Here is a 23,175-nt window from a genome sequence, read left to right as displayed (position 1 = left end):
CTGGGAAAAAGAAGGACAGAGTCAGAGGAGGCGCCAGGAGACGCAGAGTGGGTAGGATGGGAAGGAAGTGCATACATGAGGTAAATGAGCCCCAGGAAAGCACACAGATTTTTAGAAGTGGGTTAATTTAAGTTATAAGACTAGCTAAAAAATAAGCCTATGTTATCGGCCAAGCATTTATAATTAACATTAAGTCCCTGTGTGGTTATTTGGGGAACAGCTGGCAGGACACAGCTGATCAGCGGTCTAGATAGAAAAATTCACCTACAATGTTATTGACTTGCAAATTTAATTTAGGAAAAGTAAATTATACCCAGATTTTAAGATGCATATGCTATTGTCCTTACAAAGTGTGTGTGTGTGTGTGTGTGTGTGTGTGTGTGTGTGTGTGTGTGTGTGTTTGTTTTTGCTGGAGCTCAGGTTCATAACCACAAACATGCTAGGCAAGACAAACTACTCTCCCTGCCCATAAAACATTTTTAAAGAGAACAAAGCATAGGAAAATGCTCACAACACCATGTTAAGCATTAACAAAAGAAAATCAAATTGTAAACTCGGCCATTCATATTACATAACCCTGGTTTTGTATGTAAGTATCTCGCCCTTTCTAAGTAAAAACAAATGAACAGGAAACTTACAGAAATATACCAAATCACATAAACAATGCCTATCTCTGACTAGCAAGTTGGGGTTCATTTTCTTTTAACTGTTCATAGCCTCTGTGTTCTACAATTTCTCTTAACTTTATCAACATAGTACATTGAACTGACCTAAAGTTTAATGAAATTTCAAAGTTGTCATTTTTCAGTATTTTTTAGTGAAAAAGAAAGTATCGTAGTAATGGATTAGGAAAATGAGTCTTGTTTCTCATGTTATTACAATTATCATCTTTGTTTTCTTCTTTAGAAACCGCATTTTACAAATCAGACCGAGCTGAAGACATTAGCTAATTCTCACATGGAATCCTCCCTCATGGATGTGGAATGTCCCCTTGAAAAGACTGAGCACTCTCATGGGCCCACAGTTACTAAGAGACAGAAAGACTGGAGCCAACCCAGGATCCGTCTTAGACTAATCTGTCACCACCTCCAAGCTGCTCATCTGACTCTCAGGCTCAGGGTGTTTCCAATCTAACTGGCCAGTGTCCCAGATCCCAGTGTCCCTTTCCACGTCATCATCCGACCCACGTCTCCCAGTCACACCAAGAGCTGGCTCTCATCCCCTGTCCTCTCCCGGCGCTTGCTACGCTGCTGCCACTGGATGTCCCACAGTCTTGAAATCACGCATGCGTGTATCCTTCCTACTCCAAGGTCAACGTGAGCTCTTGCAGGGCAAGATCCATACACCCCAACTCATCACACATCTGCTAACTCACCTTGGCATCTTTTAGGAATTTATGCTCTGCAGAAGGCAGAAGTGAGCAGCATTGGGACTACTTTAATGAAAAGGAACAGAATGTTTATAGCTGTGGTTTGGATGGTAGGAAGCTCAGCTTCTCTTTTGTATTGCGGGCATACACAGGGTGCTGGGGCTCTAGCACCAGGGGAAGAGAAGAAAATGAAAATTCTGTTTTGCATAGAATCATGATGGTTCACTTTCACAATGATCACTGTGGGAATAGTATATGAAATCCTGGTGAGGGATTGTGCTTTGCATCTGCAACTTCTTTCCTGTAAGACTGAATCTAAAGCCGCTGAGGATCTAGCTGGCTGGAAGCTCTACATAGCAATGCTTTCCCAAAGCCCACCACCCTCCCAGACATAACCTCCTCCATATGTCTCTCCACAGTAGCACTTGCCAGTACTCTGAAACTCTGTCATGTGTGTGAACCTTATCAACACTGAAGCTAATCTGTCTCTAATTCTCTCTCCGGAACAACTTGTTCCTCCCAACTTTTCATCCTACTAAAGGTGTAAAGATTCCTTACTGGATAATGAGTAACAGGTGACTTTTACTGACTCGTGAAGACCAATCTGTGTGAGTTTCATCTTCCATACTAAGCCATCCTGACAATAAAGCCACACTCAGGAGACTGAGGCGAGAGGATTGAGAGTTCAGTGACAGCCTGAACTACACAGTAGGACTCTGTGGGAAGAGGGAGGAAGGAGGAAAGGAAGGAGAGAGAGAGAGACAGGAAAGGGAGCAGGAAGACAGGAAAGAGGAAGGAGGAAGAAAAGGAGGAAGAGGAAGAAGAGGAGGAAGAAGAAGAGAAGGCGGTGGAGGAGGAGGGAAGGGTGAGTGAGGAGAGTGGAGGGGGCAGGAGAAAAGGGGATAGAATAGAGGGCTGGAGGGGAAGGAGAGAAGAACAGGATTGGGAAAGGAAGGTAAGGAAAGGGAGGAAGGGCAAGAAAGATAAAAGAAGTTTCTGGACTCCTATGGCTTCCTCACTAGCCAAATCCCAGCACCCTCTAAATCACCATTTCATTAAGCCCGCTCAAGTGTAACTTTCCCATCACATATCACTTAAGCTATCAAAATTTCAGTAATTTAAAAATCTTAATCTTAAAGGCTTCCTTTAACAGCAAAAAATTTCGTGGTATTAACTCGTTACTTCCCTCACTCTTTCCAGGAGGCTTTCTGAACTGAGACATTACCTTCTCCACCTAGCACTGCCTCGCAGAACATTAGACCCACCAGAAACTCTTCAGAGTAGCAGAGGAAGATAGGTTTTGAGGAGTGCAAAATCTAGAACAAATTAGTGAGCTTAGTGCATGGGCCAAAGCACGCTAAAACAGCCCTCGCGCTTTTAACTCACAGGTTTTAGGAACTTTGATTTAAAACGTGATTACAAATAATGATGATGATGATGATGCTAAAATTGCAAAGCCGTCAACGCTTCTGCACCCATTTTTCCTGTTGGTTGTGAATCTTACATAGGGTTTTGTCTTCATCTTTACTCCCTCCACGTGACATTTCCACCTCTGTGCTTATCTACCTGCTACTAATTTTCAGCTCTTCATCTGCTCTCAGCTTTCAATACATAGTCGATTGCCGTTTGGAAACTTATATTCATTTGGACATCATAGTTACCTCAATTGCATAATGAGCATCCCCCCACCACTCCAACTATCCCCCTGTGGTAGGCTTATGAATGTCAAGGGAACCACCATCACTCACCTATTTGCATATGACAGAAAGCAGAAGTGCATCATTGCTCATCCATCTCACACCTAGTCATGTCACGTCTACCCTCTAACTGATTCTCAAACATACCCCCTTCCATCCTTGACGTTGGCCTCCTCCCTGGCCCAAGACTACCCCCTCTCTGTGGACTACTGCAGAGACTAGGATGTTTCTCCCTCCTTCTTTTGCATTCCTCTTGCCCGGTAAAAATGCTCTCTAAAAAGACATGGAACTGGCCCTTCCACTTTGCTAATAACAATGCCTCGGTACTGCCCACCGAACTCTGGCCTGCAGAGATCTGCATGACTGGGTGTTGGCCTCCTTCTCTAGGCTTCTTTAGAGCCTTCTCTCTGATTCTCAGTGCCCTAGTCAGGGATGCGAGGGACTATTCACACTACACTTCCAACAGTACCCGACACAGAGTAGCTCACCATAATGGTTTCCCGCTATGACCATTCTTTCCAATCATGGTGCTGTCCACTTGGGGAAGGGGGCCAGTAGTCTGTCGGCATGTGGTCCTTCTGGGCGTCACTGTAGGAGATCCTCAGCTCCCTCTATCGGGACATTTGTACATTTTCTTTCTTTTTTTGGTTACTCAGGGGAGACTCTCCCTTAGGTTGGTTGTAATGTCAGCTGGGCACAAATTAAAATTGTCTGAGTAGGAGGCCTCACCCAAGGAATTGTCCTGACTGATGTGGAAAGGTATTAACTCATTACTAATGTTATGGCATTAACTCATTACTTTCTTTATTCTCTCCAGGTGGCTTTCTGAACTAAGCCTCCTTTACAGTGGGCAGCACCTTCTAGTCGCAGCCCAGATAAAAAGGGACATTTCAGAGAGAAGATCATCTCGCCGTTTGCTTGGTTGGCTCTCCCTCTTACAAGTTGATTTGCTCTGTTGTTGCTTCTGATTTTCTGGGCTCCCGGTGCCAGGCTGAGAACACTGAGGCCTCTTGCCTCATGGACTGAGTAGCTGGCTGTGTGGCTGCCCAGCAAGAGGCAGCCGTTCCGGGACTTATCCCAGTTACCGAGGCACCCAGCTTCAAGGACGGAGTAATGCCTGAGTTCCCAGTGTCTCGGGTATGATTGAGCTCTCATTGCCATTTTAAAGCTCACTTTGTAAGTTATTTGGGAGGTGTGTGTGTGTGTGTGTGTGTGTGTGTGTGTGTGTGTGTGTCCATTCCCTTGGCTCCGTTCCTCTAGAGAACCCTGACTAAAACACTCCTCCAACAAACCGCAATCCCACCCACATCGGCTAGAGCAGGGCCTCTTCATAGACATCTCTGAGCACTCTTTACTTGCAGAGCTTTTCATAATTACTCTTAAAACTTAAAACTCAATACTTTTAAAACTGGAGCACGGAAAAGAAGGAAAGAGAAGTAGGAGTTAATGGTACCTAATCTAAGCAGATGCAGAGGCAGATACATCCAGGACAGTGTTCCTCCTCAAATGATTCATCTTATCAAACACTCGGAGCAGCAAACATAGATAACAGCTAGACTAGAGAATAAACAGAAGAAGGGGTTTGGAGTTGGTGAATTATTCACCCTCAGATACACCGGAATAAGTGGAAAGTTCTGTATTAAGTTCAGAATGGTACTGGAAAGAGGCCCCTTGGTGGTGAGAACTCAGCAGGGCCTTGCCTTCGGAACCATTTCGGCTCAACAGGAAGAAAGAAAAAGGTAAATAGCAAAGGAAGAGGCCCAAACAAAGATGCTTCCATTTCAGCTGAGGACAGTTGTTAAATGCGTTTCCACAGGGCCTCTTACTCCCGGGAGCTTTTAAAGCTTCCCGTTATGGCCAAAACAACAGAGGTTCAGGAAACAGCATGGCTTTGCTTGTTGGAAATAGTATTTAAGGACAATGGCCATGTGGAAAAGTTGTATGAGAATGGTCTAGCTAATGAAAAAATTGGTATTAGCAGCCACTCCAGTGATAACGAGGGCTCGGAGAGGAATCAGTCCCCTGAGGTGCCTGGGAAGAGCTGTGAGTGACAGTGGGTATGGTATGAGTGACAGCTGGGACACACCACAACAGTCTGGCAGGTGACTTCACTTGAAATGTCCATATTACAGTGCTGAGTGGCCATGCCGTATCTCGCCTTGAGTTCTCAGTATGTGAATTAGTAATGCCACATCAAAGTTTTCATCAGATTGCCAATCAAATGAATCAAGATATGGTTAGTTAGGCAGTTATCCTTCCCAGAACTTTTTAACAACTTCATGATTGAACTAGTAAACTAAAAATACAGATTTTAGACTTTTGATTACTTGATCTCATGTATTTCTTTCTTTCTTTCTTTCTTTTTTTTTTTTTTTTTTTTTGGTTTTTGGAGACAGGGTTTCTCTGTGTCACTTTGTGCCTTTCCTAAAACTCACTCTGTAGCCCAGGTTGGCCTCAAACTCACAGAGATCCGCCTGCCTCTGCCTCCTGAGTGCTGGGATTAAAGGTGTGCGCCACCACCACCCGGCTCATGTATTTCTAAAATGTATGTGTCCAGTAGAGATTTTAAAAAACCCATCTTACTTTGTAGGTTAGAGCTGGATGATTCTCCATTTGTTTGGAAACAAACAAACAAACAAACAAACAAACAAACTTACTCCAGCACTGACTGGTCCACTGTTATGCCCTGCAGAATCAGGTTCTTCCACGTATAAGGTATAAAAACTGGGTCTAGGGGTAAAATTGAAACAAAGGAATGCATTTACAATGTGAGAAAAGCCTACAGATAGATTTGAGCATCTTGCAGATCATGAGCATGCCGGCTGTTCCTGCCTCTTTCTCTCTGTAAGGCCCTCATCCAGGTGGGTGGATGCACTTGGCTTGAGTAGAGTCTCCTAACGGGAAGTAAATAATACTTTCCCAGAATCAGCACTATTGTGGCTCAGTTGTGAGAACATATCTTGCTCTTGTAGGTAAGACCTCTCTCAATGCATCCAGACCTTTCTACTTCCTGGTGTCTGGCCTTTGGCTGACTCTTTGATCTATGCCTAGTTCCTTTGTGAGCAGCTGGTCTCTGATGTGATGGTTCCTGTTTACTTGGTACTCTCTTTCAGTATTCTGACTCTAGTCTATGGCCCTGGTCTTGCACCTGCCCCTCCAGCTCCTAGAATCGATCCTCAGAGACAAGTGGAAGAGCCTCTATCATTTCTGCCTCGATTCTATATCTTTGGGATATCTGCCTCAATTCTATCTTTGTGAAATCTGCCTCTCCTCTTAGGGACTGACTGTACCTCAATTGTTAATGTCAACAAGCCCCCCATCCCACCCCAGAGCACCTGTTCTCAGGAGTAATTCTTGAAAAGTGCTCATTAAAAAGCAATGTCAATTGTTGGTATGGTGACACGTGCCTGTCACTCACATCTCTCACCTCAAAGAGGATAATAAGAGAGTTTTCTGTGGAGCCAAATATGAGTGACCAAATCCTACATTCCAGCACGGAAGCAGTTTCATGAAGTTCGGATAGTATCAGAAGAGAGAAAGTCATAGATCAAGAAGACACCTTCAAATACATTGGTGAGAACATCAGAGAGGTGGGTAACGGAAAATATGGAGACACCTCTGCTATCAATCCTAGAAGCTGTTGATGGTGTTCTTAGCCCTTTGATTGGTGGAAACTAGGGTCTTGTTAATAAATTCCTAAAGTTGTTTTTCACCCGTTAGTCACAGGATGTTAGGTCTGACATAGAGATGGACAAGGAGTGGCCAGTTATAGAGCTACATTTGGCTTAAAATAAATTGTAATTTGGTTCTAGACGTTTCCAAATCTTCACAATCATTGAAGTGCCAATCAGTTAATCGGCCTTGGAGAAGGTTTCAGTTGGAAAGAGTAACTTCTTTCTAGAAACATCCGTTCATACTCAGCACTCAGTAGGCAAAGGCAGGGAGATTGCAAGACGTTCAAGGCAGCCTGGTCTGTATAGTGAGTTTCAGGCTGGCATCTAACTAAACTACTCTTAAAATACCAGAAGGGGTTAGAAGGAGGAAGAGGAGGAAGAGGAGGCAGGAGGAGGAAGAGGGGAAAAGGCAGACAAACAGACAAAGAAAGAAGGAAGGAAGGAAAGAAACAGGAAGGAAGGAAGGAAGGAAGGAAGGAAGGAAGGAAGGAAGGAAGGAAGGAAGGAAGGAAGGAAGGAAGGAAGGAAGGAAGGAAAGACAGAGGACAGACAGGGAATTTCAAGATTTTGAAACCTCGTCAGTGACGGTACAGAAAGTCCCCTTTCACCCATATGCACGTCACAATGGAGCCCTCTTCCACGGAGGAGTTACCTTTCAGCTTTGGGCAGATCCAGCCAATTTAACAATGTAGAGATCCTCCTCTCATATGGGACAGAACTGGAATAAAAAGTTTTGAAAATTTAATCAAACAATGTCAATCTATTCTTCCTTAGGGAGGGGACTTAATACCTTCAGGCATTCATTCTGCAGCGCGTGACCAGAACACTGAAAGGGTGTGGCATACTCAAAGGGTCCCGTGGTTAACACTTCAGAAAGACTTTCAACAAACTCTGCCTAATCAATAGAGTTCTTTCTTTCCTCCTTACTCATTCCCCCTTTAATTTTCCACAACGAAAATGAAAACCATCAATTATCAACAACTCATTCTATTAACTTTTACTCATTTTTGCTTTCACAGTTATTGGTTGTCTACTGGCAGACCGTAATATGCATTTGAAGTAGAACTTAATCGATGAGTGAGAGGCCTGAAAGACTTGCTCTCTGGCTGATATATTGTGATGGTGGGTTTTATATGTCAACTTGTCACTTAGAATCACTTGAGTGGTATCTCAATTAAGGAATTGTCTATATCAAGTTGGTCTGTAATTATATCTACAGGGGATTGTCTTGATTATTCATTGATGTAAGAGGGCCCAGACATTATAGGTGGTACTATCCCTAGGCAGATGGAAAAGAAAGTTAGCTAAACATTAGCCTGTGGGTAACGCAGCAAACAGCATCCCTCCATGGTTTCTGCTTCAAAGCTCTTGCTTGAGTGCCTGTCCTGACTTTCCTCAATGGTAGACTGTGACCTGGAAGTATAAACAAAATAAACCCTTTCCTCTTGTAGGATGACTCTGGTCATAGTGTTTATCACAGTAAGAGAAAAGAAACTAGAACACATAGAAATCCATTTAAAGTGGTTGAAAACAGTGTCTGCCACTACCTCTCTTTGATCCTGCTCTCACTAGCTTCCTAGAATACAGTAGCACATTAGAAAGAATATGCAGAGTGTACTTAGGAAGAAGGATCTGAATAGCTGAAAGATCTAAATGTTCTTTCGATGAATGTCACATCAGTAGCTTTCTGGCTACAACTCTCTTACAACAATACACCTTAGAAGCTATATAGAGAGCATGTGCTTCGAAAGGCGTTGAAGTCTTTGGTGCAAAACAGTGCTGTCCTTGGACTTGGACTTTTAAGGAACCCTTTTGACTGATGACTGAGAATAGATGAGAAGGGGGGAAGAAGCAGGGGGGTGTCTAGAGAGGAGCCCCAGGGACACAGGCAAGGAGATGGATGTACAAAGCAGAGCAGTATCAAAAGACTCTCAGGTTGCATCATCTGTGGCTAACACTGGATGAGGGATATAAGAAAGAGGACAGAAACAACAACTCTAAGATCTTGGGCCTCTACAACTGAGAGGAGAGAATTATGACCAAAACTAAGACCAAATGCGGCTCAGTGGTAAAGTGTAGGCTTAGTATCATGTGACCCAAGATTCAATTACTAACACTGAAAAGAAAAAGAAAGGGACAGCAAGATGGCCCAGAGGCTGCGATCATTACTTTTAATTGTCTACCTAGAATCATTTAGAAAGAGAATTAATGAAGGATTGACTACATCAGGTTGGCCGTTGGGTAAGTCTTAATAAAATTAATTGATGGGGGGAAACCCAGACCAATGTAGGTAGCACCAGGCCCTAGGCAGGGGCTCCTGAACTCTATAAGGATGGAGAAACCGAGCTCGGCACAAGCAAGCAGGTGAGCATGCAGGCGTTCATTCTCCCCCAGCTCTCGACTATGGACTGCCTCATGTCCCTGCCTCTGTGGCATCCCTCAGTGACAGATTTTAATCTGGAAATGTGAGCTTAAATAAATCCCTTTCTCCCATAAGTTTCTTTTTGTCAGCAACAAAACATCAATAAAAATGAAGCCACAACAGAGAAGATGTCTGCTACTGAGCCAGGAGATGAGTTCAATCTCTAGAACCCATATGAACAAAAGATGAGAACTGACTCTCGAAATGTGTCCTCTGACTTCTATATATGCTCCATGGCACACTTGAGCACAGTACACACACACACACACACACACACACACACACACACACACACACACACACACACACCAAACAAACAAACACATAAATGAAAAAAATCTTAAAGATAAATAAATAAATAAATAAATGAGAAAGCTGATTCTATAGATCTCTGCCTAGATGGATTCTTATCCAGAAACACCTTTCACTACCTGCTGTAATTCCTGTACATGGTAGGGAAGGAGCCGTTGATAGCCACATCAGATCCTGGCCAGTAGTAAGCAGCAGCTTTTAAACCTTGATATATTGCCGTTAGCCAAATCTAGAAAGAGTGAAAGTCAATACAGTGACTGTTTTGGTACAAACACTGTAACTTGCTGCTAACAACTATTTTTGGGCGGGAGGGGGGGAGGGGGTAGGGGGGGGATTTGTTCACAATCATTCAATTTTGTCTTTACAATAACTTAAAAATTTACAATCCATCAATCGGCCTCCAAAGAAAACATCTAGTAAGGTGGTAACAGTTCATTATTTCTTTCACTCTGATAAAATTGCACAATCCTTCCCCTTGGAAGGAACTGCGAAACAGCGTGGGGGGGAATAGATACCTTTCCGAGAAAATTGAGGGTTGGTACACTGATGATACAATACCCAAATTTCAACATAAAGGACCATAAGTGTTTTTTTAAAATTCAAACGATAATAAATAGTAGTAAAACCTTCTCATCTGCAGCCATTAGAACGTACATGGGTGATGTGAAACTCGGGGTAAACTCAGAAACCTCAGCCATTGTCACACAGAAAGCGAGGCTTGGAGGCCACGAGCGGAATGGTACATACCGGCTGCCCACTCCACCAGGCAGGGTTATTTTTCTCCACCGAGGAAAGTGAAAAGTTCTTGTTGAAGTGCACATCGTACATGTTATTGTCAATGATGCCGTGTGACTCTGGATACAAGCCCTGTAATGTTTATTACAAAGGTAAAAGTATGGAGAAGTGTACTTTAGTACATAAAATACAGGCAGGTTGCAATAGCAACAGATTTGCATTCCTTCCTACCTAGGAAGAATGTCAGACTTTTCAATGTAAAAGTCTAGCTCCAAACCTAAACACCAGGAAGATACACAGATCCTCATCCTAGAACCCTGTTTCTTGGCTTCAGCAGCAAATGGCTGACATCAAGCAGCTGGTTTATATCGATGCCTGTTGTGGCTTCACTGTTAAATGTCCCACAGAGGCTGTTGTTTGAACACTTGGTTCCTGGCTGATAGTACTGTTCTGGAAGACTGGGAGACCTTTAAAAGGTAAAGCCTTGATGGAGGAAATGGGAATCTGGTCCCTGGGTATGGGTCTGGAGGTGTGTGTTTATTTATATATTTATTATCTCTTTGTGTGTGTGTGTGTGTGTGTGTGTGTGTGTGTGTGTGTGTGTGTGTGTTGTGGGGGTATGGACACTCCACAGCAAGCACAAAGAGGTAAGAGGACAATTTGCAAGAGTCAGGTTGTCTCCTTTCACTAGGTCGATCCTGAGCATGGAACTCCAGGTGTTAGGCTTGGGGACAAACACCTTTACCAGCTGAGCCATCCACCAGACCTTGGAGCCCTGACCTACTTCCTGTTTTTCTCTCTCTACTTCCTGTTCTCTCTACTTCCTGACTACTCATGAACATGACCAACTGGCCTCCCACTCCTGGCAACATGCCTTCTATCATGATGGAACATGTCCCCTCAAACTGAGCTTAGAGTAAGCCTTTTCTTACATGCTTTAGTTCCACAGGGCATTTGTCACAGCAGTGAACAAAGTCACTAACCCAACTCTTGTGTGCTTAGGAACTCTTTGTTACCTATATTTTTTTCATGTACTGAGGAGAATCCATTTGCCTTGGCTGTTTAATCTTTAAAAAAAAAATGTCACTAGAATGAGTCCATTTATGAAACAAAATTCTGTCGAGTAAAAATCATGAAAAAACTAGAAGACACTAAAATTTTCCACAGGGAAGTTCCCAGCTGACCTTTAGCTAAGTAAAGGACAATCAAAAAGTCCAGGAGGATGATATTTCTCACATGCCGGAGGTTGCCATGGCCTCACAAAGGTGAGTTAGCCTAATGCTAGGCATTTTGGGTTAATGAATGCCTCATGGCACTCTATTGGCCTCACACTGAACCATGCCTTTCCGGCGTGGATTCAGTCACGTAGGATTACACACGTACTTATGAAGTGTGTGACAGAAGCTTGCCCAGTTCTTGCTCAATATTCCTGTGTGATGTAGTCAGTTTCCTGTCCGTGGCATCAACTCTTCACCAGGGTCAAGCACTTACCGTGACAATTGTATAGTGATTTGGGAAGGTTTTGGTAGGATACATTGCTCTCATGTATTTTGAGTGAATTCCACATGTTTCTGTCAGAAAATACAGTAAGAGATTAGAGAGTCGAAATATTTTTGCATAATTAAATACCAACATGTTTCCAGAGAACTGAAAAGTGGATTAAAGATGGAAAGAGGTTGAAATTCTGACCCCTAAACTTTGCCCATTACTTAAAAAAAAAAAAATGTCCATCTTTAGGAGACCAGTAGGCTCTCTTCTGGGAAGAGCCGGGAGGGTTTGCAAGGCCCTGTGGTTTCTGCTGCTGCAGCTTGCCTGTGCTTTGACACCGCAGGTAATCCATGCACAAGTGACTGTGACCGAGATACAATAAATGCCATCATCAGTGGACATCAAAATTGGAATTTCATATAATTTAAAGGCTGCAAGATTTTCTTCTTCTCTTTTAAATCACTTAAAAAATTTTCGCCCGCTGGTGGTGGCGCCTTTAGTCTCGGCACTTGGAGGCAAGCGGATCTCTGTGAGTTCGAGGCTAGCCTGGTCTACAAAGTGAGTTCCAGGACAGCCATGGCTACACAGTGAAACCATGTCTTTGAACAACCCCACACACCCAAAAAAAATTTTTTTAAACCTATTCTTAGCATATGTCAGATCAAATGAAATAAAGCGGAGTGATCATAATGTAGCCCAGGAGACCCAGCTTGTTGACCTTTAAGATAAAAGTACCCTAAACTACACAGCACTGGCATCGTTTTCTTTGGACTCCTCTCTTCATGTATCTGGTCACTATGGCAACCATTTCTACACAGTATTTAGCTCTCAGCTGACAGCTTCTATATTTAAAATAGTCAGCATGACAAAAATCACCAGACCTGTCTACACACCTGAAAAGGCATTTGAAGTATACAGCCGCAAAACCCCAGGCCACCAAGTAATGTTTGCAAAATGAGTTCACTCTCCTGCTTATTGTTTGGAGTTCCCTTTCCATTTGCTCTATGAAGCTTCCTGGAAGCTGTTTTTCACAAAGTACGGTGTTAATTGTGCTCCCATTGTTGGTCTGTTTTCAATGTGAGCAGTAACCCCGTGAAAGGAGGTCATCACTGCTAGAACACATTGCTATTTCCTTTGCGCAGGTGAAGCACACAGAATGTTTCCATCCCAAGTGCCACAACCCCTCCTGAAAGCCAGCGCTCCATTATAGATTCTCTTTAAGTTAAAGCACAAAGTGAAATTGGTTGATGGCCAAAATGTCACATGCTCTGCAGCTGAAAACAATGTTCTTCCAAACGGGCACGAGCTTGGTCTCCTTCCCAGCCTTTGTTTGGTGTTTTTTAATAGGATCCAGAAGTTTCCCCCTTCAGAATCTCCTGGGGACCCACCCATATTGAGTCCACTGTGTAGGGCCCTTGATAGGAAGAGGAGAGGTGGAGGTGTCCCCTCCTTAAGAAGTTATACATTGGGTGGTCAGGAAGTTCTATGATAAAATGAGATATAGTCTACTTTAATCATTAAAAGAATGACATGAGAGGAAAATTTTATATAAGGAACAGAAATGTAGAATCAGTTCCTGTTTTGATTTCCTTAGAAAATGGGTGGGGCATCTCAAGTTTCTAAATGCTTGTAGATACCGGCTATAAATGAACTGTAATTAAACAGTCACCACCCTGGTTATAATGTCCCAAACACCTATGGCCACCTTCAGACTCAGGCTACCCTTTATGTCATGTTTTATAACTAGGACACTAAAGGACATGCTACAGAAAGCATGGCCTTCTAGAAGTGTTTCTTCTGAATCTAAATTATGACCCAAAAGAATGCTGCTAAAAAGACATGATGTGTTGCTTCCACAGGGAAAGAAAGGCTGTCAGGCCAAGGTTTTGCTTTGACTCTGTATTTTCTAATGTTGCTGTAAAATATCCATTGTGCACATAATTGACTTACAGAAAACATTTTCAGAGAAACAAAATTTTTGGGATGGGGAAATGGCTCAGACAGCTGCAAGAGCATGAGGAACTGAGTTTGGACCACCAGTACCCACATAAAAAGCCAGGTATGGCCATGGGCGCCATTAACCCCAAGTCTGGGGAGGCAGAGACAGGTAGATCCTTGGAAGTCACAGGCCACCTAGCCTTGGTGAAATGACCTGCTCCAGGTTCAGCTAGAAAACCTCTCTCAGGAATTAAGATGAAATTCGATTGAGGAAGATGCCTGATCTCGACTTCTGACTTCTAAATACACAAGCACACAAGCGAAGCGAGCGTACCATGCACAAGAAAGGAAAGAAAATTCCAAATAAAAAAATCCAAAAAACGTAACCAAGATCATTACCTATAACCAGACTTATAGCCTTTATGACTATAAGAAGAACAGAAAACTAAATGAGAAAAAAGACCAAGTCAAGGAATGTACAGATTGGAGCTTTAAAGCAGTCGTGATAAAATATGAATTATTTTGTGGCATATCTGCATGCCACAAACTGATGATACACAAACAGCTCAGCAATATTTACAGGTTTGAGATACGTGCCTTCCATTTTTCACATATCTTGTACCCTCTGCAAAGACTGGTCAAATGGGCTAACCTATGTCCTATCCCAAACTCAATAGACTAGGTAAGCTCTGTAGGGTGTTGATCTCTCAATGGTCCCAAGTATGTGCCTAAGCCCATAGAGCCCAGGGAGAAGAAAGGGTTAAAGAGGGAGCAGTGTTGAGAACTTGAAAGAGTAGGAAGCCCTGTTCCTCTTCATCCCGCCACAGGCACAGCCCTTTGGTAGCAACTTAATCAATCCCCTGGGTGAGAACTCCAGGATCCTCTTCAGAGGCTCCTGAAAGTCTGGCAACGGAGAGCATAGCCACCTGGTAACTGCTGTAATTCCTCCTCACTCAGCCAGCACTATATCCCATATGATCCACTGGGAACCTCTAGGTCCCAGCTTCCCCCAGGGAGGAAGAGAATTAGACCACACATCTAATGGCCAAACATCCCACTTAAAATCCAAGTGGCAAGTTTTTCACTTGTCTTGAAGAACTGGGGTGACCTAGCCTATACTAATTCTCCAGAGACCAAAGAGAACAAGAAGGATTGAGCTAACATGTGCACATACACCCCAGTTCCCCACTCTGCCTTAGCCCAGAGTGAGTAAGGAGTGCACCCTTGCTGGGAACATCCCCCGGAGCTTGTCTAATCGTGTATCTCTTTCCTCAAAGGAATAGCTTCTGTTTTGCCCACTGTCAGAGTTACTTTTCCTGACACTGAAATAAAATACCCAACAAAGGCAGCTTAAGGAAAAAGGGGTTCACTTCAGCTCACAGTCCTTTGTTGTGGGGAGTTCAAACCAGCAAGAGCTTGAGGTGGCTGGTCTCATTGTATCCAAAGTTGATAAACAGAGAGCAGTGAATACTTGTGCTTTGGCTCGGTTTGTGGTTGGTTGGTTGGTTGGTTGGTTTGGTTTGGTTTTCGGTTTTGTTTTGATTTTTGTTTTCTTTTCTTTTCATGTTTCAGTCCAGGATTCTATCTCAGAGAATGGAATTGCCCCTTTTGTGTAGGTCTTCCTACATCAGTTCACCTGATCAAGCCCCACAAGTATGCCTAAAGACCCATCTCCCACATGGTTCTAAATCTCATCAAGATGACAACGGAGATTAATAATCAGACCTGCCTTTGTAGCACTAATAGGAACCAGTCTGCTTGCCTGGAAGCCAATGAGATCAACGATAATGAATGCATCTAGAATAACAATTAGTAAGCTGCCTCTCCCTTATCACAAGGAAAACGGGCAAAGAATACAGGATTCCAGCTTATTTTTCTGGGGTCACAGAGAGTTAGAGGAATGCCTGATGATGACAAAATTGTATTTTGGTCTTGCTTGTTTTGATGAGAGCTGATATATATTTGGTATTTTCACATCCCCTAAGAACAAAGAAATAAGTTGAACCTAATAAGGGTTTGAAAGGCCGCTAGCTGTATGATCAGGCTAATTGGTAAGTTTCTCTTATACAAGCTCAATATACTGTGACTAAGAGAAGTGACTGTCTTGTCTAATTATAGACATGAATACAGTCTATAATTAGTAAATAAAAACAATAAGGAGGGCTGGAGAGATGGCTCAGAGGTTAAGAGCACTGACTGCTCTTCGAAAGGTCCTCAGTTCAATTCCCAGCACCCACATGGTGGCTCACAACCATCTGTAATGAGATCTGGCACCCTCTTCTGTATACATAATAAGTAAATAAATCTTTAAAAAAAAAAAAAAAAAAAAAAAAACAATAAGGAAATAAGTTCAAAACAAAGGAACAAGACAAATTTTCAGAAGCCGACCTTAATGAAGCAGCAAAGTAAGATTTGTCTAACACATAGTTACAAACAGCTACTGCAAGGATGCTCAGTATTGATACATGTACAAAACCAGATTTCATAAAAGACGTACACAGTATTCAGATTTACCAAAGAATGCCATAACATCACTGAAAATTTCACTAGAGGACTACAAATTCAGAGTAGATCAAGAAGAAATGGCCAGAAAACTCAAGGGTTTCACTGAAAATTATTCATACAGAGAACAAAATTTAAAAGTAATGACAAAGAGAATATAAAGACAAAGTGTCTTATAATACACCATTAAGAGGACCAATATACATACCATGGGATTTCCAGAAGAGGAAGAGAAAGAGAAGGGGCTAAAAGATTTATTCAAAGAAATACAGGCCAACACACCCAGATCTGGGAAAGAGGATATGCATTTAGTTCCAGAACACCTACAGAAACCCAGAGGACAGGAACCTAAAAGCATGGGCAGAGGTAAACATACAGACAAATACAGAATGTCTTAATTCTATGCAAGGAGTAGGTAAGTCACATTTAACTCCCACATAAAAGGCAAAACACAAAATATTATAATAACTGCAACTAAATGGTAAGATGATGGATAGACATTATGCACAGTTATAAATTGTGGTGTAAATTGTATGTTGAGGAAAAAGTATGGAGTTTTGCACATAATTAAATTTGTTATTGTGAAATAGGTGGTTGTAATAGGATCTAAAAATGTAAATTGCCATGGTGACCACAAAGAAAATCTGTACAGAAATTATACAAAACAAAAATGAAAAAAAAATCAAAGCAGATTTTAAAGATTAAGAACAAAAGAGGAAAAAGGGATCAGAAGAACTAACAATGTCAGGCAGAAAGCAATGAGTAAAATGGAAACAAGGAATCTTTCCATATCAGTGATTATATGAAATGTATACACCCAATAAAAGATAGAGAGTGGCGGACTATATTAAAAAAACAAACAAGCAAGTGTATGTTAACTAGGAAACTCAGTTTGATTTAAGAGCACGGACAGTATGGAAAAAGCTATCAAATTGTGTACCAGTATATACACAATTTGTTGTGTAAAATGAGTGCCTTTCAGAGGTCCTCTGTAAACTGTGCTCACAGACTCGTGCACTTAGGCTGGTAGCTCTAGAGCCAAGTGTTCTTATCAAAATGCAGCAGAAGACAGAGGGCAAATGGCCTGCTGCAGAGAACGGAAGGAACTTACTGTTCATACATGCCACCCTTGCCAATTTGAATCCCCCCCCCAAAAAAAATCAACAAAAGGAACCTGCTGGATTTTTACTGTCTACTAGATACTTGTTTTATTTGAGCCTCAGTTTCCCACCTAACTTTCCAGAAAGGCAGCTTCCAACCCAAGCCAGATCCCTTCCATCTCATTGGAAAAGTCCCTGGGTCTTGTCTCCAGCCATTCTGTTTCTACAGTCTTTCAAGTTAATCTGAAATAATGCCATAATCCCATCACAGTATGAGTCTGGGAGCCATATCCTCATCCATTTAGTAGTTATTAATATGACTCACTGCTGTGCGGTTTGAGTTGGTGCTCAGTTTCTACAAGCATTGTAGTTCAACCTCAGCAGCTTGATGAGATGCTAGGGAGGGGTACTTGGACTTTCTTAAGAGAGATGCCTACTTCACCTCCAGGCTACTATAATGTTGACCCTATTTTGTAATATCTGCTCTTAATGGATTAGTTAGTTTTGTGTCAGTCTAACCATAACCTGAATACGCAACAAGAAAAGCAGGATTTAGTCTGGCTTCTTAAGTGTCCAGAGGATTCAGGGTTCAGAACACACAAGAATGTGTACTGAGGAAATTCTCTTTCTCCTGTCAAGAAGGAAGTGGCAAGGGAGAGGCAAGAAGAAGCCAGGAACAATACTCCAAGGACCTGCTGACTTAATTCTTCCAGCTAGGCTCCAAACTTTTTGCGAAAGTTTCCGAACATCTTGCAATAAAGCCGCCAGCTGAGACCCAAGTATTTAAAACACCAGCCTGTGGGGGAGGGGTATTTCAAATCCAAACCATAATACTCCAGTTCCCTAGAAACTAACAAGGAGGTAGCTGCATTGGCAGACTTAAGAAGTAAGATCTTGACGCCTTGGCTATCAAGATGGACTAAATACATGACTAAATGTATTCTTTAAAGGAGAAGCCAGAAAGCTCTGGTTGAAATATTTGTTAATTCCATTTCCAGTTGTTGGTGGGGTGAGAAAATCAACTAACTCCACTTGAAGAGAGATTCAGTTCAGCCTTCTATTGAATTCCCTTTTGAAAACATGATTTCATATCCGTGTTACCAAATAAATTTAGAGAATGAGGTAAAAACTTCAAGGTGTCAGTTAACTTCCCAGACCCTAGTAACTCTGCACTTGGGAAATTCTCAGTCTCTTTGCCAAAGATCTGTCTGAATGAGGGGACGCTGAAGGCAATGGGCCGCTGTGTTACAGAGAGAAGCAGGCTGCCTTTCCAGGTCATCTTGGCATGAGGTTAACCAAAGAAGTCATCAGATCTTGTCTTTTCATTTTACCAGCAAGAAAACTGAGGCTCAGAAAATTCAATCCCCTTCCTCGGGCTTAAAGAGCCATTTCCTAATAATTTGGAGAAAAATCAAAACAAGAAACCAATCAAATTGTGACTGTACTTGAGAATTTGGGAGATAAGAGTCTGGGGAAACAGAAATGAAAGACCGGAATTGCAGAGTAGTAGACGCTATGAGCCCCGGAATTTGGGCTGTGACCTTGGGCATTCAGATTTTACTTATTATTATTGTGTTGGGTTTCATGAAGGCCAAGTGCCCTAACTCAGAAGCATAGCGCTGTGATAATCAAAACTGTTTGTATCATAACTTGCAACCACAGTGAGCTGACAGCAGTCCGACCTGCTAGGAAAAGACCATCTTACAGAGAAACAAACCAGGGCTGCAAGGAAGAAGGGAAGCTGCCTGAAGTCTCTTAGCAGTGAGCAGAGGAGCTGGTTCCTAGGCAATCCGACACCAGAAGTGGAGACGGAGCCTGAACATGGGAGGCTCTAGTGGTGTATTAGTAGATGCCAGATCTACCCAGCAACCCAGGCTCCTTCAAGCTCTTGTCTTCCCGAGTCACAGCCACCTTGCTGAGACTCGGAACCCAGTTCCGACAGATGCCACGTTTGAGTTGGTACACATAACGGATTTCCACAGTTCGGAAGTTACCTTCAAACATGGGTCACGCCAAAATAAACAAAATGCTGAGCGTGCTACTTCAGAAAAAGGCAAGGAGAACTAACAAGTAGGAAAACCTTTCCCTAGTGAAAATAGATAAACCAGGAGGCTAAATCATTGAGATCTTGAGAGGACCGGGGGCTAAGCCAAACCACCAAAGCTATCAGAGAGGAAGTCCTCCTCCAGTGACAAGCTGAGTGGGTTTCTTTGTCATTTGCACTCAGTTGGCTGTCAGGACTTACTCAGTTTGTTGATGTTCGGCATGAGAGTACTCCACGTTTGTAAATACTCAGCTCTAAAGCTGTCCATGGAAAATAAGATAACAGGCGGCAGGTCAAACCTGAAAACGGAAATCAGAAAGTTTATCCGTGACCTTGGCACTACTTAACCATTCTCTACATTAGAAAACACTTAATAAATAAACAAGGAAATGGTTCTGGGTCAAGCAACAGTCTCTGAATTTCAACCGCCTTTTGGATGTTCCCCTGACATAAATTTGGTAACTAGTTCATGATGTGTTTCTTACTCTAAAGCTTCGGTTTTTTTTTTTTTTTTTGACTTTGTGCTTGTATCCTAGGATATTAACATGTATCCACAAATTTTAAAGCCCTTTTAGACCTGTATTTAATATAAAATGATCAACAGCAATTTGGCAGTTACAGCCATAAACTGTATTTTTAAAATTTGTTGTTTATCTTCACTTGTTGACTTTGGCTTGCATGATAAACATGTTCGTGTGTGAGATGCATACTTTCATGAATTTTTACTAGTCAAACTCTGCCATGTAACCATCACTGATCAAGAAACAGAACATGAATAATACCGCAGAAGCTGCCCAGATTCCTTCCTCATTCCTGACCTCAGCAAACCCCATCTCCAACCAGGATGAGCAGTATCTTGACTTTTAGGAATAATTGTTCCTACTTCGATACTGACTTTATATATAAATTGAATCACATCGTATGTATTGTAGGGACTATACTATTTTTTGCTTGGCATTCATCATATTTGAAATTAATCTATCTTGTGGCTTAAAATTATGTCATCCCTTGTAACATTTGGTTAGTTTCTAGTGCATGAATGAATCACAACTCATTCTTCCCTCCGTTGACAAGCATTTGGGTATTTTTCAAAGTGGGTTTGTCACGAATAGCAACTATGAACACAGTAGATTTGTTTTTCATTATAGTGCTTGAAAAGTGGATATGATGCCAGGCATGGTGGTACATGCCTTTAATCCCAGACCTTGGGAGGCAAAAGCAGGGGGATCTCTGAGTTCCAGGACAGCCAAGGGTATAGAAGAGAAATCCTGCTGGAGAGATGGCTCAGAGGTTAAGAGCACTGGCTGTTCTTCCAGAGGTTCTGAGTTCAATTCCCAGCAACCACATGGTGGCTCATAACCATCTATAGTGAGATCTGGTGCCCTATTCTGGCCTATAGGCACATGTGCAGGCAGAGCACTGTATACATAATAAATAAACAAATCTTTAACCTGGGCTATGGTGGCACATGCCTTTAATCCCAGCACTCGGGAGGCAGAGCCAGGCAGATCTCTGTGAGTTCAAGGCCAGCCTGGGCTACCAAGTGAGTTCCAGGAAAGGTACAAAGCTACACAGAGAAACCCTGTCTCAGAAAATAAAAAAAAAAAAAGAGAGAAGTCCTGTCTTAAACAAAACAAAACAAATGAACAAAAAGACTAAATAAACAAAAAAGAGAAAAATTAGTATGGAAAACCAATTTTCACCTCTGTGCTAAAGCAGTTATATATTCCATTGCTTTTAACAAAAGCATACTTTTTAGAGAAATTTGGTGAGAGTAAATCCTTAAAATTCTAATAAATTACCTAAATATGACTGAAAACAAAAGTCTGAATGCCAGGTAAAATAACAAAATGGCTTCCACTCCTTCAGTATAACTGAGTAAAGCTAAAAAAGTCACCAGTACGGCCATCACTTTCCTATTGTAGAAGACACCATGAAGGGGATCTAGAAAACGAGTTTGTTTGGTTGCTTAGAATATTTATTTATTGCAGAATAATTAATAGATTTTTGAGTAAGACATTGTGCTAGATGCTGAGTGTGAAGGCATAACGGAGTCATAGGAAATGAAATCGAGAGGTAGCTCACCATGGCCAAGGTCTGATTCTCAGTAGGGTCAAGCACACAGAAGAATGCCCGGTTAAATCTCCACAAGGTAAGAACAGGCTTTCTAGGAAGTGTGCCTGCTAAATGATCAATAGAAATTACACAACAAGAGAATGGGTCTAATGTCCAAACGGGGCAGTGCCCTGCCCACGTGCCCAGAGGGAGCTGCTACCTACAAATACATGTTTGAGTCTCAGAAACAATGTGCTAAGCCAGAAGAACCAAATGTGAGAGGATATACAGCAAGATTCCATACAGCATGATTCCATTGATGAGAAAGTCTAAATAAATCAGGGCTCACTGGGGAAAGAAATCTGAAGCCTTTAGAGAGCAGAGGCTGGGAAGTTATATGAGGCATCTTATTGGGGTGGTGAAACTATTCTGTGTCTTCTAAGTGTTCTGACTGCTAGTTGCTGAGGCTTGTGACTTTCCAAGTTTTATTGTACCATATGCTTAAAATAGGAGTATATATGAAGCGTATCTTGATTTATAAATAAAAATGAAAAAAACTGGGACTGTTTGAACTTCAATTTGCAGAAAATACATTTAAAAAAAAAAGGCATTGGTGGTGCACACCTTTAATCCCAGTATTCGGGGACACAGGCAGGCAGATCTCTTTGAGTTCAAAGCCAGCCTTGTGTACAGAGCAAGTTCCAGGACAGCCAGGGCTACACAGAGAAACCCTGTCTTGAAAAACAAACAAACAAGCAAAAGTAGGGGCTGGAGAGGTGGCTCAGCAGTTAAGAGTGCATACTACCCTTCAGAGGGTCTGCATTCAGTGTCCCGCACCCACATCAGATGACTGACAAGTAATTGCAGCTGCAGGAAATCCAATATCATCTTCCCGCTTTTGTAGCCACGGCACTCACACACGTGTACCTGCTGCTCACGGACACACACTCATCCACGTGATTACAAACTAAAAATAATTTTTGTTTTTTTTTTTTTGTTGTTGTTGTTTTGTTTTGGTTTTGGTTTTGTTTTTTTTTCCCCCAAGACAGGGTTTCTCTGTGTAGCTTTTTGGAGCCTGTCCTGGAACTCACTTTGTAGACCAGACCGGCCTCAAACTCACAGAGATCCACCTGCCTCTGCCTCCTGAGTGCTGGGATAAAAGGTATGCACCACCACCGCCCTGCCTAAAAATAAATACTTTCTAAAAATTAAATGGCGTGGTGCAGCTTATATTAGAAAATATCCGGACAGCTGTGGGCGCTGGGCACCAAACTTGGGTGTTTTAAAATGGCAGTGAGCACTATTGACCACTGAGCCATCTCTCCAGCCCTACGTTGTGAATATCCAGCTTCAGGGATAAAGCTCAGAGAAGTGCCTGGTGGAAAACCCCATGGGGCAAAACCAGTACTCAGGCTTTGCCGTACATCCTTGCTGTTTTTCTAGAGGCTCCTGAAGAGGGCTGATGAATCTAAGAATTGGCACAAGCCAAATAGCATGACATAGAGACAGACATGTTATCTCTCAATGAGGGTTTCCCTAAATTTCATCACGAGAAGACAGAAGAGGTGGGAGATTAATCAGAGTTACACCACCAAAGCAAAAGGATGATTTGTCCTTTTGAATGTAGGGGAAGGGGTTGTTATGTTGGTAGATGGGCAGGCTGTGTCTATCAAATTGTCTTCTAAATTGCTACGTTTATGATCAGCACTGTAATCAGTTTTGGTCAGAGAACCATCTTTCTGCAGCGGTCAGCAGTTAACTCAAGAGACTTGTAACTGGTCAAAGTGCTGAGAATAAATTTATCAATGCTTAGTCACAAATGAGATAGATGTCCATGTC

The 23,175-nt window shown here is 42.2% G+C and overlaps 1 protein-coding gene across 1 annotated transcript in view; it reads right to left on the bottom strand.

The window, feature by feature from the left end:
* The window catches only part of Enpp3 (ectonucleotide pyrophosphatase/phosphodiesterase 3), a 79,861-nt gene that overhangs the window by 37,501 nt on the left and 19,185 nt on the right, over positions 1-23,175 (bottom strand). The window contains exons 6-11 of the mRNA XM_006986696.4: positions 19,483-19,580; positions 11,701-11,780; positions 10,222-10,341; positions 9,594-9,703; positions 7,393-7,458; positions 5,724-5,796 (exon numbers count right to left, since the gene is read on the bottom strand). Of these exons, the coding sequence (XP_006986758.1) occupies positions 5,724-5,796; positions 7,393-7,458; positions 9,594-9,703; positions 10,222-10,341; positions 11,701-11,780; positions 19,483-19,580 (547 nt within the window). The remainder of the gene's footprint in view (positions 1-5,723; positions 5,797-7,392; positions 7,459-9,593; positions 9,704-10,221; positions 10,342-11,700; positions 11,781-19,482; positions 19,581-23,175) is intronic.

The sequence above is a fragment of the Peromyscus maniculatus genome, chromosome 16, assembly GCF_049852395.1.
Source record: "Peromyscus maniculatus bairdii isolate BWxNUB_F1_BW_parent chromosome 16, HU_Pman_BW_mat_3.1, whole genome shotgun sequence".
In the NCBI taxonomy this organism is placed as follows: domain Eukaryota; kingdom Metazoa; phylum Chordata; class Mammalia; order Rodentia; family Cricetidae; genus Peromyscus; species Peromyscus maniculatus.
The sequence above is the reverse complement of the archived record's forward strand: the minus strand, read 5'-3'. Positions and strand labels throughout refer to the sequence as shown.